The 16,107-nt window shown below is 43.4% G+C and overlaps 2 protein-coding genes across 2 annotated transcripts; both read right to left on the bottom strand.

Moving 5' to 3' along the window:
- Nucleotides 1-496: 496 nt before the first annotated feature.
- LOC143335045 (elongation factor 1-alpha) lies at nt 497-11,066 on the bottom strand. Its single transcript, XM_076754143.1, has 8 exons — nt 10,916-11,066; nt 9,652-9,804; nt 8,266-8,445; nt 7,881-8,177; nt 7,450-7,600; nt 4,521-4,777; nt 1,645-1,879; nt 497-871 (listed from the first exon to the last, which is right to left on the bottom strand). Exons 2-8 carry the CDS (start codon nt 9,793-9,795, stop codon nt 747-749), a joined length of 1,389 nt encoding a protein of 462 aa, XP_076610258.1. The 5' UTR covers nt 9,796-9,804; nt 10,916-11,066; the 3' UTR covers nt 497-746.
- A 155-nt stretch (nt 11,067-11,221) lies between these two features.
- On the bottom strand, nt 11,222-15,194 carry LOC143335046 (elongation factor 1-alpha). The gene is made up of 8 exons (XM_076754144.1): nt 14,896-15,194; nt 13,895-14,054; nt 13,131-13,310; nt 12,739-13,035; nt 12,502-12,652; nt 12,155-12,411; nt 11,814-12,048; nt 11,222-11,661 (listed from the first exon to the last, which is right to left on the bottom strand). Exons 2-8 carry the CDS (start codon nt 14,036-14,038, stop codon nt 11,540-11,542), a joined length of 1,386 nt encoding a protein of 461 aa, XP_076610259.1. The 5' UTR covers nt 14,039-14,054; nt 14,896-15,194; the 3' UTR covers nt 11,222-11,539.
- Nucleotides 15,195-16,107: the final 913 nt, after the last annotated feature.

Here is a 16,107-nt window from a genome sequence, read left to right as displayed (position 1 = left end):
ACAGTGGGGAAAACCTCCTTGAGCTGCTAAGTGGGTATGATACCTAAGGCACAAGAGGTAAAACTGGGTAAAAGCAGCAGAACTGACATGCAGAATAGGAAGAATGGGAAGGTCTGGCTGGGCTTAGGACTTCATGTCCACCACCGTCTTCATGAAATGAGAAAGAAAGTTACCAGTCTGTACTTGCTGTAAGAATTTACACCGCATTCACCTTAAAAACTGGTCTTCCTCACCTCCTGGAGTGTCTCTTTGAAACACCTTTGTAGCTTTGTCACAAATAACAACTATATATATAAAAAATTTTAAAAAAAATTCCATTATCATAGAATCTACAGAGTGATAAAAGGCCTAAAACCTAGAAATAATCTTTGGGTTTTGACCGTATTATAAGTGTAACTGAAAAACGCTCTGCTGTGTTTATGTTTGAAGCCTCTGGAGGAGTGTTGCTACGGTTTGCAATCAAGAAATTCTTGTAATGAAACACCAAAGAAACATCTTCATTTGGCAATGTTTAAGATTTTTATTGTTTTGGTTTCAACTTAATTATGATCGTAGTTTCCCCTAAAAGGCACAAGCCTTCCTTTCCTGCGGAAACTTTTCCGATGGGTTTTAATCAGCATAAGCCAGTCCTTGAGTAGAGAGCTCTGCCTCAGAGAAGACGGCGCTGGGTGGCAGGGAAGAAGAGGGGATGGGGAGGCCCGCTGCTGCTGAGATGTGACTTTTGGTTGGACGTCCTGCATGGGAATTCATTTCTTCTTGTCTGCCTTCTGTGCAGACTTGGTGACCTTTCCACCGGTGGCGGCCTTCTTCTCCACGGACTTGATGACACCGACAGCAACAGTCTGCCTCATGTCACGCACAGCAAAGCGACCTGGGAGGGAGAGATGGACGAGAAAAGAGAAAATAAAGATGAGGAGAGGCTTAAAAGACGCTTTTGACATGAGTCTGCTCTGTGTCTAAGGTGCAGCTGTTGGGAGTCACAGTCATTGTTGAATGCAGGCCTAGGGATGATAAATCCACAAGGTTGTCCATCTGTCTTCACAAATGTATAATGACTTCCACAATCAATCTATGGTCATTTTAATGATGAATAGTTGATTCATCATTAAAATCTTATAGCATATTGTTTTACTCTATAACAGTGTTATTCAAATAAGCAACAATAAGCAACAACAGCAGCTATTTTAACAGCACAGACCAAGTAAATTTTGTTTTATTTGCGTATTAAATACACACCAGCAATTTATCTGACTTAAGCTCCTTATGAAGTCGACATTCATTCATTTAGAGTCATGTTTTCTGTCCACCTGATGAAAGGAAGTCAAATATTTACTCTCTTTGGTCTCCACCATCCTGAGAGAAGTATCTGGCTCTCTAGAGCTAGTTCCTGCAGTACCGTACGTTTATCTGCTAGTCGTTAACTGTGTCTGTTGTGTGGTGTTAGGCAGGCAGCATACAGTGGGTTTATCAGTGTTATATTACAGATAACAGTTGCCTGCGGAGTTGAGTGCAGGAAACAATTAGCTGAAAAAGGCTAAAATGCACAGGAAGAGCAAACTATTCCTTATATAAAAATATTGATTAGTGCAGCCCTTAAACAAAAGTCTAACAGTCGACACAACGGGCAAACAGAGCTTCACTCACCCAGTGGGGGATACTGGGAGAAGCTCTCAACACACATGGGTTTTCCAGGCAACATGGTGATGATGGCGGCGTCTCCAGACTTGAGAGCCTTGGGGTTGTCCTCTAGCTTCTTGCCGGAACGACGGTCGATCTTCTCCTTGAGCTCGCTGAATTTGCAGGCAATGTGAGCGGTGTGGCAGTCCAGCACGGGGGCGTAACCCTGGGAGATCTGGCCGGGGTGATTCAGGATGATGACCTACAGAAGGAGAGACATGGAAGGAGGTTTTAAAGAGCAACATCTAATATCTAGATCATTCAGCCAGGCTGCTAGGATCTGTGGGTTTTAACAGCATGTATAAATAACAAAAAACATCATGATTTTGAATAACCTGGCCAAGAGATAGCATGAATATGCCTAGAAGAAGAAGAAGAAGAACCGGGGGGAGACATTCCCCTTTATTTGTCACACACATGCACATGCACACACTGCACATGAGGTGAAATTTGTCCTCTGCATTTCACCCATCCTGGTCGTCCCTCCTCCGCGGCAGACCAGGAGCAGTGCTGTGATCTTCTCGCATGTTTTTAGTGGGGGTATATTTTTAAGGAGGTGCAAACTCCACACAGAAAGGCCCTCTTTTTTTGCAGCAGGCACTGAAGGCATGGTGGAGGACACACCCCCGGTGCCCGCACCTGGCAATAGTGGCGAGGAAAAACTTCCTTTTAAGGCAGAAACCTCAGGTAGAACCAGGATCTGGGTGGGCGGTCATCTGCCTCAACCGGTTTGGTTAGAGAGAGAGAAAGAGACAGAGATGCAATCACAGTAACAGTGACAGCTTTCATGATCGACTCTGAACTATATGTAGTTTATATAACATTGTATATACATATATCATATATTTATGTATGTGATATATGTATGTATTAGTAACAGGTAGTATATGTAAGGTTACATTAGTAACCTTAACAGGTGCTGTCTCTGTACTATGAAGTACTCTAAAACCAGACTGGAAACTGTAAAAAACACTATTAATTTAAAAAATACACCAGCTGGGAAAAAATACTTTCTCTAGAACTTTAGATAAAAAGGTTTGGAGCAGTCTGTAGTTATTTAGAGACACTGGCGCCCAATGAAGATTTTTTAGCATTGGGTGAACAATGGCAGGTTGAAACGTGTCTGGAAAAGCACCCAAGGTCAGGGAGTTGCGAAAATGTAAATGTACAAAATAACTGGGCCAACAGTGGGGAACGCCTCCTTGAACAGCTTTGGAGGGATGATATCTAAGACGCAGGAAGATGAGTAGAGTAGTGGGAGATTATATTCTCTAACGCTGACATTGTGAAACTGGGTAAAAGCAGCAGAACTGACATGGTGAATGGAAAGAATGGGAGGGTTAGGCTGGGTTTAGGACCCGATACCCTCCACCTTCTTTACAAAGCAAGAAATCATTTGAACAGCTCAGCATCAGGTTACAGGAGAAGAGGGAGGTGTAAAAAACCGGTTGGTGCAGGAGCTATTCTCCCTGACGGGTGCCTGGGGGGAAACTGACTGTCATGTCGTCAAACAGGAACACTCAACAGTGTTGCTCTACGTTCACTCTGCTGTGTTCTGGCATAAGCTGAAAGGCGAATGCACTGTTTCACAGTAACACTGAAGCACACTCACGAACACTGAGTGGTTTTTGGACCTTTGTTACATGTCATGATTCTCTCTCTCTCCCCCTCCACACTGTCAACAGTTAAATAAAGGAAAAAATGCTCCTCCAAAAGAGAATAAATGGTAATATTTGGGTCTCAGGTGTTTCTGATTTCTAGTGTCAAGCTCCCACTCATCATTTGGCCTCAGAAAACTAGCAGCTTTCAGTTAGTGAGAGAAAAGCAGTTTTGTTGGATAGAAAGAGCAGAAGGGCGATTTAACTATTTATTGGTTGGAATTTGTATTTACATTTAATGGTTGTTTTCCCATTGTGTGAATCTGGTTTAAAAACACAAGAAAGTAACTTTTATTTTTAGCATTTATTGTTTAGGCTAATAAATGTACTGTATTATTACATGAAGGCAATAAGGCTGTTGTGAATCTGAATCATGAAAAGGCTCCAATCGTAGTGGCAGTAGCAAATGGTAGTGACAAAACACAGCCAGTTCTAGAAATGTGATGACTCCATGTCACAGTCCACGTGCATGGCACCAGTGGTCCTCTTGGGTGGCCAACACATGTGGCTGCTTGGATGGAGCAGTCAGGGACAGTAGTTTCATAGGAGAACCAGAACTATTGTATCGCTGCCACAGTTGAGTTTCTTTCTCAAGCTCAGCTGTGTCGATGGAAATGTAAATACATATATATCATGGCACTAATTATACTCCCACTTGCATCCAAATGTTAACTGTCTGCAATAAACTCCAGCACTTCATACCATGTATGAAAGGCTTGTTTTCTTTGTTTTCTGGTGGGCCAGCATGGAGCCACTTTCTGTGGAGCTGTACCCACTGATGAAGCTCCTTTTTGCTTGGTCTGACACAACCCTCCCCTCCTCAGCGCCGGATCAGACACTGCAGGAATTTTTCTTAGTTAGTTGTTCTTAAAGGCACCTGATTAAACCTATTTAGTTCCTAATTGAAGCGGTTGACTCTCAGCTGCTATGTCTTTATCTTCGATGCAGAAGCATTCTACTTCCTGTTCTTCCTCCCTGTGGGATTCAAACTCTCACCAAAACCGTGTGTGCATTACAAAAATCTGACATTTCGTACAAATTCAGAATGGCCAAGGTTACAAATGTATTTTACTGCATTGTGTTTTTCTGTCACCAGTATTTTGTATTTTATTTTGATACATTTATTTTCAGGGTATTTTGTAACAACAAGTTGATGTGCTTTTGCCATCTGTGGCTCAGACTCACCTGGGCGGTGAAGTTTTCAGCTGACAGGGGGGGGTCGTTCTTGCTGTCGCCGGCCACGTTTCCACGGCGGATTTCCTTGACGGACACGTTCTTAATGTTGAAGCCGACGTTGTCACCGGGGAGAGCTTCAGGCAGGGACTCGTGGTGCATCTCCACAGACTTCACCTCAGTGGTCAGGTTGGGGGGAGCAAAGGTGACAACCATGCCGGGCTTCAGGATGCCGGTCTCCACACGGCCGACGGGGACAGTTCCGATACCTGAGAAAGAAGAGGAGCCAAAATGTTTGTGTGAACTGTATTATGTTTTTGATCAAAGACTTTAAGAGCTGTAAAGTCTGCACTCAACAGACCGTTCTTTCAGCAGCAATCTTTTGAACATGTCTGATTTAAGATAAGACTTTATTGATCCTACACCAGGGAAATTAGGTCGTTACAGCCAGCAAGATTTACAAAAAGGGCCAAGATAAAAAAAGTAACTATGTATATGTACATTATGTACAGAGTATAAAAATGCTAAAGGCCATTAAAAGTCCTACTGCCCATAAAAATACTAATGCCAATATTCTTATGAGAAAAACTACTCATGTTATAAGTTGTATTGCGCTTGAGAAATACTAAGTCTATATATATGCTATATGCTTAGAACTGCGTCAGTGCCATACATGTCAGGTGGAGGTACAGGTGAGCACCAGGTGTGCACTGCTAGTTTCTGGTATGCTCTTTCCCCCTCTGTGGTTCGTCTGTCTGACGTCACTGCAAAGCTGTGTGGATCCACTCCCACAGCGCGTCGTTATGCATTCAGCAGAGGCTGAGTGAACGGAGTGACATGTCACTTGAGAGTCTGCAATTTCACTGTGAGCCGGTTGCTGTTACTGTTGTACGCCCAACTTTCAGGACTTCAGGTGAGCAGCTTGATTCTGTCTCTGTTGGCACTTTGTGACTGTGGTCTGGACCAGGGTTTTTTTCATCTCTACTTATAAAGAGATGATTGCCAACCATGTACTTTTTTACATGTAAATTAACCATTTTTCAGACTCTTTCAGACGCTTCATCTATTTGTTGAAATAATGGCTTTTTGTCATTCAGGCATCACTATCTTTTCTCTGTGCATGGCTTCATTCAGACACGTTCATGAGAAATTTGTTAACTTTGGTACTCAGTTAGACGCAGTTGCTCAACTTTAGTGAACTGAAAAGGAATGATCTGAAGAAAGAGGAGTGTTTTCTGTTCTGTCACGGGCGGCATGGGCAATGTTTTAAAAACCTTTTTTGTCCTTAAATTCATGATGATCACGGAGGCTCGTCCTGCATTTTACAGTCAGACTACTGATGAAACTCATAAATTTGATTCATTACATAGAGAATAAGGCTGCCGATTTTATGGCGCACAATAGGGTTGGGCGGTAATACGGTAATATGGTATCTCCGGATATTGAAAAAAGCGACGGTGTCCCTTTATTACGATAATGAAAAAAAAACAACTGCTGAACAAAGTGCGCGTCTTCATAATCAACGTGTTTCTCCAGCACATCTGTCCGTGCGGTTGAAGATGTTCTGAAAGTGATGGCAGACCTTTTCATGAACAAAGCAATGCTTGTCAAAAAATTAAAAAAATATATAAAAATAATAATAATTTTTTACCAAAAAAAAAAAATTACGAAACGATCATAATTGCGCGCCACGTGACAGCCTCTAGTCATTAGGAAAAAAAATAGATGGCGAACACAAACGAGTTGGTCCCGCCCAAGCAAAAAAAAAAAAAAAAACAAGCAACCAGTTTGGCAGCCTTACGGGCGAAGACGAACATCTCCTCCTACGGTGGAAATCAACCTGTAGGCGCTCCTCTGATGGCGAACGTGGCCCGGAAGTACCTGAGCATGTGCGCCACGTACTCACCATCAGCACGGCAGGCCTTTACATGTCCTTCTCAAGCCCCCACAAGTAATAGGCTTGAAAATAGCCCAATGTTCGCGTCTTTTTGTTATCATTTGATAAGCCCAGTGAATGCTAAAGGCTGTGCGAATTTAATTTATTTTTACTGGATTGCAGCCATAGATAATTTGTTGTTGATTTCAATCAGGTTAGTTGACCGACGCCTGAGAATTAATGTAATGTCCTTGCACTATTCTTTATTTACCTTAGCCAACCGCAATCAGTACTCACACCCATCAAGCGGTATATTCGTTGTTAACAGATGTTGTTAATGTCGTTGACATTTTAATTCCGGTTCTTCTGGAACATTTTGTCCTTGTGAGAAGGTAATAAGAATAATAGTAACAGACTTTATTTGTATAGCATCTTTCAGACAAGAAATGCAGCTCAAAAGGCTTTATAATAAATAAATTAGATGCACTGAGTGGCCCAGATAAAACATAAAATAAACGTGTTTAAAATGGTAATTTAACATGAGGTGGAAGGGTTAAGGTGCACTGTAGCCACCTTGTGGCAGGAAACGGTATAGCAACGATTCTCCAATGGGATTTCTAATCAGCTGGTAAAACCGTGTACCGGGGAAGATATAACGGTATTAAACACTGTTTACCGCCCAAGCCCTTAAGCACAGATAGACAAGACGTGAAGTCAGAAATGGAGTTTACCCCCTACAGTATTTGCTCACATGCTCTATATAAGCATTTGGCTGGATATTCATGTAGTAGGGAGTGCTGATTGGTTCTACCTCTTTTTCCTCAAACTGTGAGGAGAAGAAAATGTGCTTGTGTAAACTGACATCTGACATGACCTTGACTTTTACCTGAAGCAGACTTTGCTAAATTGCCATCACATTTCCTGTAACAGCGGATGTCTGAACGGGGCTTCACAGGGCAGAGGCCATTAGTTTGGTAGACTAGCAAAACATCAGAGTCCAGTGACATTATATTGCTTTCCTTTCCTTTGTTGTTTTATGAGGCAACATGACCTGACACTCCTTACCGCCAATCTTGTAGACGTCCTGCAGGGGCAGACGCAGAGGCTTGTCAGTGGGGCGGGAGGGGGGCATGATGGAATCCAGAGCCTCCAGCAGGGTGACGCCGGTGGCACCACCCTCCTTGCGCTCGATCTTCCAGCCCTTGAACCAGCTCATCTGAAATGGAGAATGTAGATACAGAGAGAGGACAGAAAAAGAGTAATGGAGTAAGCAAAAGAAAAAAATAGTGAGTTCTCGAGGATTATTTTATGTGATGATCCAAGAAATATTTCCTTTTAATTCTAGTAAAAAGAAATTATGCAAATCTGAGTTACTGTCACAGATATGTGATGGATTTATTAAAAGGAATTAAATATAAATGAAGATCCAGGAGTGTCCATCTACAATTAGGCCAGCTGTATGTTGACTTGAGCTGAGCATGTAATGAGAGGCTCACCTTGTCACTGGCCTCCAGCATGTTGTCTCCGTGCCACCCAGAGATGGGGACAAAGGCAACAGTGGCGGGGTTGTAGCCGATCTTCTTGATGTAGGCGCTCACTTCCTTGGTGATCTCCTCAAAACGCTTCTGGCTGTAAGGGGGCTCAGTGGAGTCCATCTTGTTGACTCCAACAATGAGCTGCTTCACACCCAGAGTGTAGGCCAGCAGGGCGTGCTCACGGGTCTGGCCGTTCTTGGAGATACCAGCCTCAAACTCACCAACACCAGCAGCAACGATCAGCACAGCGCAGTCAGCCTGAACAGGAAGAATTGTGAAATGTGTTTTTTATACAAAAAATCTAAAGTGGTGTCAATATAGAGCAGGTTAAAAGGTGTGCCTTTACCTGAGAGGTACCAGTGATCATGTTCTTGATGAAGTCCCTGTGTCCAGGGGCATCAATGATGGTCACGTAGTACTTGCTGGTCTCAAACTTCCACAGAGCGATGTCGATGGTGATACCACGCTCACGCTCGGCCTTCAGTTTGTCCAGCACCCAGGCGTACTTGAAGGAGCCTTTGCCCATCTGTGGTGGTCGAGATAACACAAATATAGGAGGCCATAAAATGGGAAAAATTTAGAAATCTGCCAGAAAAGTTTAAGATTTTTCAGATAAAATCACTGTGGAAAAACAGCAAACTTCTCCTTATAAAAGATTTCCCAACTGCTCTGAGGGAAGTTTCTGTTAATTACAATTGGATTTGCCATATAAAACAAATATGATGGAACCAGTGAGACATATCTACTTGTTTCCTCCAGAAATACCAGGTGTCACCCACCACCCTGTACTCTGTTATCCAAAAGCATTTTCTAAATCGGGGCTCACTGTAAATACCACAGTTACATCACATTACATGGACAAGTTAATGCCTGTCTGTCCATCAGGTTTCTCATTCAAGGCTCAGTGGGAACACAAATAGTACACCAAACTTCAGTTCATCCTTCAGGCTGACTGTCAGCACAGTTAACATGTCAATATTTTTAATCTAGAGACCTTAGTTTAAACATATTCAGCACTGATTTTCATTTAACAAAAAATGCCAGACTACTAAATCCATCAGTGTTAAATAAAGGCATTTGCCTGAATAAAATATGGTCAGAAAAGGATTTAGAAAATGAAATATATAATCAAAGAATGACCAAATATACCTAACATATATAAAGAAAATATATAAGAATTTGACCAACGATTTAATGACAATTTTGAGGTTAATACACAAAAAGTACTTTCAAAGTCTTTTCTATTGTCATTTGACAGTTCACTTTACGACTGATTTGTTTAAAGCCTGTTTAAACAAATCAATGTTTAGAAATGTTTGTACCTTAATTCCATGAGTCTAAATATTTTTGTTGAATCCTTTGCATGGATTTTTACTTATTCTGTCGTTTACTAAATTAAATATCTATGAGGAAGTAGTTTTTTAATATGTATTTGATACAGAGATATGTATTTGATACAAGAGATTTTCCACTTTTGTAATAGCTTTATTAAACCTTGAATTTAAGCTTTTATGTATGTATTTGAACAGGAATATTTTCTGTATATATTACAATACGGATAGTACAAATATTTCTACAGTAGGTGGCAGTGTTTACCCAGTAATATCAATGAGTAACTTCATCCACCACACCCGTTTCCACTCACTTCTGAAGAAGAGTGCCTGTGTCTGCCTTTATTCTGTCATTCATGTGTTCTGCGGAGGTGAATGTGTGTGGTGCCTCCATAACTGACCTCAGCGGCTTCCTTCTCAAACTTCTCGATGGTTCTTTTGTCGATTCCTCCACACTTGTAGATCAGGTGGCCAGTGGTGGTGGACTTTCCAGAGTCGACATGGCCAATGACCACGATGTTGATGTGGACCTTTTCCTTTCCCATTTCGATGTACTAGTTATAAACAACATGGCGAGTTACGTTGAGTGTATTAATAGATATTTCTGGTTTAAATTTGTCTGAGCTCGGTGGGATCACTGAAGTTATGTTGACTCGGCTGTAAGTGACATGAGTTGCTAACGTTAGCAAGCATAGCAAGTATATTAAGTAGTAAGTAGTAATAAACGGTGGTTATGGGTACTTGAAATATTTCAGGTTTAAACTTATCTCTAAATTGTGTGAGCTCACTCGGGATCATCAGGCGAGATCATCATGACACCGATTTATGTGCAAACAGGTTGACATGATTAATATACATGTAGTACAACGTCTCAATTTCTCAGCCTTGTCGCAACTGCGGCATAAGCGGTTAGCTAACGTCAGCTAGCTGGCTGTTTAGCGTTAACCCACGCACGAGACCAGCTCGTTTAACATGTAACGGTGTGGTGTTACTGCGTCAACACACAGTTAACGTACTATTACTGACTTAACCGCATACTCGTTAGGAAACTGGACTTATTGGATACGTTTATCTCATGAGTACTTTTCGATGCTCGTGCACGCTACCGGAAGGGAGACAGTGGTGAGTCACGCGCCATGTGCTCAATGCCGGCTGCCCGGCCTCCATGTTGCACCGTGAGTGCAGAGCCGCCATGTTACCAACTGATGCAAGCGCGTGCACAGTCACTGTACAGCCAGCATTGAGGTGGAAGGATGCGCGTTCACGAAGGCAGAAAGGACTACCATGACTGGCAGAAAGAAAAATCTGACAACTCCTTTACAGTTCAAGTTCAGGGTCACCTTTTGTAATTTCCTGTGTTTTGGTTCATTTTTTGTCATATTGTGCCTCAATTGACAGATGAATAGACCACATGCTGTCTGATGTCCAGATCAGAAATTTAGAGGTGAGCTAGCATGTTTACCTTTTGTCTAACCAAAATATTATTTTTTGACAGACAAGCTGCCTCTGATTTTCTTCTAGATTCAGTTATATTCCTTTAGACTAGGCCAACAAAAGCCAAGTCTAAATTTCCTGCCCTGAATAATGCCTCAGCCCCTGTGTCGGCATGCATTTTAGCTCCTGATTTTAGCTCTAAGAGATTAAAAAAGATGACATTTCACAAACCTGTGCCCGGCAATAAACAGATGTCCCCTGATTTAGAGCGGAGGAAAAAAAGGACCGAATGTGAGCCGTCCACAGTTTTTATACTGAACCAGAGGAGAGGGAGGGGGCTGTGCATGCTCTTGTTGCTGTCAGACTGCAATAAGGGGTGCTATTGGCTGGGGTGGCATAACTCCTATCACGGCGATTGGATGACAAGTGTATCACCGCACACAGATAGCATGGTCAAAAACAGCTGCACCACAGAGGCTGGCCTATGACAGCTAAAAACCTGACACCAAGAGCAAAAGAGAAGGATAGACGAGCTAATTTCCATTTTTTCAAAGACATTTATTTTATTAGTTACCAGCAGCTTTCTTTCCAATTAATGTGGTATTTTAACAGCGAGATACAGTTCTAAACCATTTCCAACTTAAAACTTAACTCAGAAGCACTGTCATGTGATTCAGGTATGTGACAATGCCACAGTTCTTTTTTCCTGCGGAAACTTTTGCGATGAGTTTTAATCAGCATAAGCCAGTCCTTGAGTAGAGAGATCTGCCTCAGAAAAGATGATCCAGGATGGGGGTAAGCAGTGGCCCGCTGCTGCCGGCACACGTCTTGTTGCTGGGTGTCCTGTACGACCATTCATTTCTTCTTCTGGGCCTTCTCTGCAGCCTTGGTTGTCTTTCCGGTTACTTCCTTGAACTCAACCACCTTGATGACACCGACAGCCACCGTCTGCCTCATGTCACGCACGGCAAAACGACCTGGAAGAGAAAAGGGGTGAGCAGTTAGTAACTGCATGTGTGCACTTCATCATGCATCTTCATTGTATTGTGTAAAAAGTATTTCTAAATTCAGTGTATATAGTTGGCTTTCAAGTTTATAAAAAAAAAAAAAAAAAACAACAACAACATACCGAGGGGAGGGTAGCTGGAGAAGGGCTCCACAACCATGGGCTTCTGTGGAATCAGTTTGACAATGGCAGCATCTCCAGACTTGACAAACTTGGGAGCGTCCTCAAGCTTCTTGCCAGAACGACGGTCGATCTTCTCAAGGAGCTCGCTGAACTTGCAGGCGATGTGAGCTGTGTGGCAGTCCAGCACAGGGGCATAGCCTGCGTTGATCTGGCCAGGGTGGTTCAGGATGATGACCTGTGGACACATTTTGAATTAGAACTTGATCAATTGAAACTTGACCGAACACTGAGACCCTTTCAGGTAATGCTTTCATAAGCTCCTCCAAGTTCACAATACAAACCTGGGCGTTGAAGCTGCCAGCTCCCTTGGGGGGGTCGTTCTTGCTGTCTCCAGCCACGTATCCACGACGGATTTCCTTGACGGACACGTTCTTGATGTTGAAGCCGACATTGTCTCCAGGGACAGCCTCTGGCAGGGACTCGTGGTGCATCTCCACAGACTTCACCTCAGTGGTCAGGTTGGGGGGAGCAAAGGTGACGACCATGCCGGGCTTCAGGATACCGGTCTCCACACGGCCAACGGGGACAGTTCCGATACCTGAGAAAAATAATTTGTTGAAGCACTAAAATGGTTTGGGAGGTTCCACTTAATATCAGTCTTTTAAGAATAACACTACTCAATCCTTACCGCCGATTTTGTAGACATCCTGCAGGGGCAGACGGAGGGGCTTGTCGGTGGGGCGGGCAGGTGGCAGGATGGCGTCAAGAGCCTCCAAAAGTGTGGTTCCGCTGGCATTGCCCTCCTTGCGCTCAATCTTCCATCCCTTGAACCAGTTCATCTGTAGACAGAGTTGAAGTAAAAAAGTCAGCCAATGTTCAATCCATCAGGTTTTAATGTTGAGCACTACATTATAAATGTCCTCACCTTGTCACTGGCCTCCAGCATGTTGTCTCCGTGCCACCCAGAGATGGGGACAAAGGCAACAGTGGCAGGGTTGTAGCCGATCTTCTTGATGTAGGTGCTCACTTCCTTGGTGATTTCCTCGAAACGGGCCTGGCTGTAAGGGGGCTCAGTGGAGTCCATCTTGTTGACTCCAACAATGAGCTGCTTCACACCGAGAGTGAAGGCCAGCAGGGCGTGCTCACGGGTCTGGCCGTTCTTGGAGATACCAGCCTCAAACTCACCAACACCAGCAGCAACGATCAGCACAGCGCAGTCAGCCTAAAATGAAAATCAGATTTTCGATCTGAATACAATAAAGCAGGATGCAAATACAGTTCAGGCTGAGTTTGTTGTATACAAACATGATCATTTACCTGAGAGGTACCAGTGATCATGTTCTTGATGAAGTCCCTGTGTCCAGGGGCATCAATAATGGTAACGTAGTACTTGCTGGTCTCAAACTTCCACAGAGCAATGTCGATGGTGATACCACGCTCACGCTCGGCCTTCAGTTTGTCCAGCACCCAGGCATACTTGAAGGAGCCCTTGCCCATCTGTGGAGGGATAAATAGGAGTCAAATTCCTTGAGCGTGTGCACACATACTTCACCAACAAAGCCAATTCTGATAGGTTTGTGATATAGGAAAAGGATGCTGCTATGGGCTGTTATTAAACCCAAGTGTACATGACAGCAATTTAGAGTGTTCAGGTCTGAAAGGACTACCAGAAAATAATTTATCCTCATATTCTGTGCTTGTGTATGCACTCCCTTTGGATTACACAAGCATCACACAGCCAATTTTGAACATACAACACATTCCACTTAATGCACTTCTACTATTACATTACTACCATTACATCATTTTCATAACTTGTAAAATACATATTTCTGAGCACAATTTGAGACATCTCTGCTGTATTAGTTCAGTATTACACGTTTTGTCTGAACAGCCTGAGGCCTCCTCAATTCGTGCACAGTCACTTCTAAGCGCTGCTCGCGCTAAGCCCCACCCCGCGTGCGCGCACACAGTCGCTCCCGTCTCGTGCCAGGCGGCAGGGCTGAGAGTAGGCACGCTGACGCCGCCATCTTAACTCCTGGCTGTAGTTAATTCACAGATAAGACGAAATAACTGCTCACCTCGGCGGCTTCCTTCTCGAACTTCTCGATGGTTCTCTTGTCGATTCCTCCGCATTTGTAGATCAGATGACCGGTGGAGGTGGACTTTCCGGAGTCGACATGGCCAATGACCACGATGTTGATGTGGATCTTTTCCTTTCCCATTTCGATTTATTAGTTTCTGTCACAATTAAAAAGAAAGACACATCCGTCAGTTCTAAGATCTAATCTAAAATGAAAGTTTTAGTGGACATGTAGCCGTTGTGTTTAAACAGAAAGTAATCTTAATGCTAACTGAAGCATGGCTTCTCTGGAAGCGTTGATTTTAAACACCATTTTGACAGCAGTTTAGTGGTTAAAGAACCAAAATGAGGCCACATTTCTTATAAACTTAACGCCGAGCTCCGTTTTAAACAGCAGACCGTTACTTTGCGGTGCTGGGCTCGAGGGCGCTCACAGGCAGAGGCTCCTAGGCCTCACTCGGCCACAGGCCAGGCGAGACACGTGTTACTCTATGGGCCACGTCGTATAAAGTTACAAAGATTGCCAAATATTCAGCACCCATTTTGTCCAGGCTCCCAACACCTGTCACCGGAGAACACATGCAGTCGTTTCATGGAGGGAAAGAGGAAACGGCATTCCAGCATCCTCGGATCTGGGCTTTCGCCATCCCCCCTCTTTGTTCCTGCTCCCCCACATTCTCTCCTCCCTCCTCACCTCTTTTGTTCAAAACTTTAATTTAACCTCGCTTAAACTCAGTAACACACAAAAGACAGTGGCTTCAAGCAGGTCAGCAAACGACAAGTTACGGCTGCCCTCTATTTTTAACGGTCAATTCCCTCCATTTCAGAGAAAAAAATCCACAGGTTTGTGTGAAGTTACATAACCGAAAACGCAAAGTTTTTAATGAAATAGTCGAAGGGAAAACGTCAAACTAAATCTGAATAAGCGTCGCAAAGAGTTAAACGTCTGCTCTCTCTCTCTCTCTCTTCCATCGCCTCAGGGATCAAAGTTGAACTTACCGGTGTTTCTGGGTTTTCACGGCCAAAGCTGCTGCCCCTAGCCAGGTAACAGAAAGAGGAAGACCCGGGCTGGACTGGGAGGTTTTATACTGAATGGGAGGCGGCCTGACTTCCCGTCGCCCTCCCCGGTGCCGACCCGCAAATCACACACATTCCTGCAAAAAACGTCAGCACGTCACCGGATGAGCCGCCTGAAACATGCATGATGTCTCACCAGGGACCGTGAATTTCAGGCCGGTTCAGACAAGAACCGCAGCGGTCATGAAAACAGTGAGAATGACCCAGAATCAGGCTGAGAGAGCGCACAAGCTGTCAGATTTACGGGCGTTTCATTCATTTTCTGCCAGTAGTTCATCAGCTGTTCAGCAGGAACGCACTGATGTTGTTTTTGACCTCTTGCTATGAAATATTTTTCCAGTAACTGATTAACTTTGAATATATTGTCAGGCAGAAAAAAAAGATAAAAACATTCAGGGATTAATACCAGTAAGTGTGACACTGAGTCAGACACAGTTAACATTGAAAATATAACAGGAATCCTGATATTTTTCCATTGTAACCAGATTGAGCTTCACCCAGTTTTCACTACACAGATGTTGTATAAAAATAATGGCAAGGCAACGTGTGATACGTGTGATAATAATTATTAAATGTAATGATCACTGAGAAGCTGAAAAAGGCATGCAAAGACACAAAGTCTTTCTTCATGCCAAATAATTCAGGGTTTGTTTACACATCATTCAGAGATTTTATGTCTGACATCACATAGAAACATTATTGCCTGCACACGTCCTCTTCAGCATTCATTTAAACTATTCAGATAACTACTTACACAGCACAAAGCTCTCCCCCCTGGAACCCCTCCCGTCACCCACTGGTAATACTGGGACGACTCATCAGCTTGACGAGATTATCTGAATCCCAACAAGATTTGCATTGAGCGCGGACCCTGAAAGGTGAACTCATGCTGCTTTCAAGACTCCTTATCTGCTGGCCGTTTACATGGGTGTGTACATACATATGTTCTTATGGTGAAGTGCATTTTCAATTAGATTAGAGTGAATAAAAAGCAACACTCAGCATGTGATAGTTGCATAGACTTAAGAAAAAGGTCCGTTTTCCCACTGGGATGCTACTTGTGGGTCAGGAGGTCAGGTCCCATCCCATGCTCCATCACTGTGGCATGTTGCCCAGTATGGAGGCGGCTGGCAT

Source organism: Chaetodon auriga, chromosome 17 (genome assembly GCF_051107435.1).
Source record: "Chaetodon auriga isolate fChaAug3 chromosome 17, fChaAug3.hap1, whole genome shotgun sequence".
NCBI lineage: Eukaryota > Metazoa > Chordata > Actinopteri > Chaetodontiformes > Chaetodontidae > Chaetodon > Chaetodon auriga.
The sequence above is the reverse complement of the archived record's forward strand: the minus strand, read 5'-3'. Positions and strand labels throughout refer to the sequence as shown.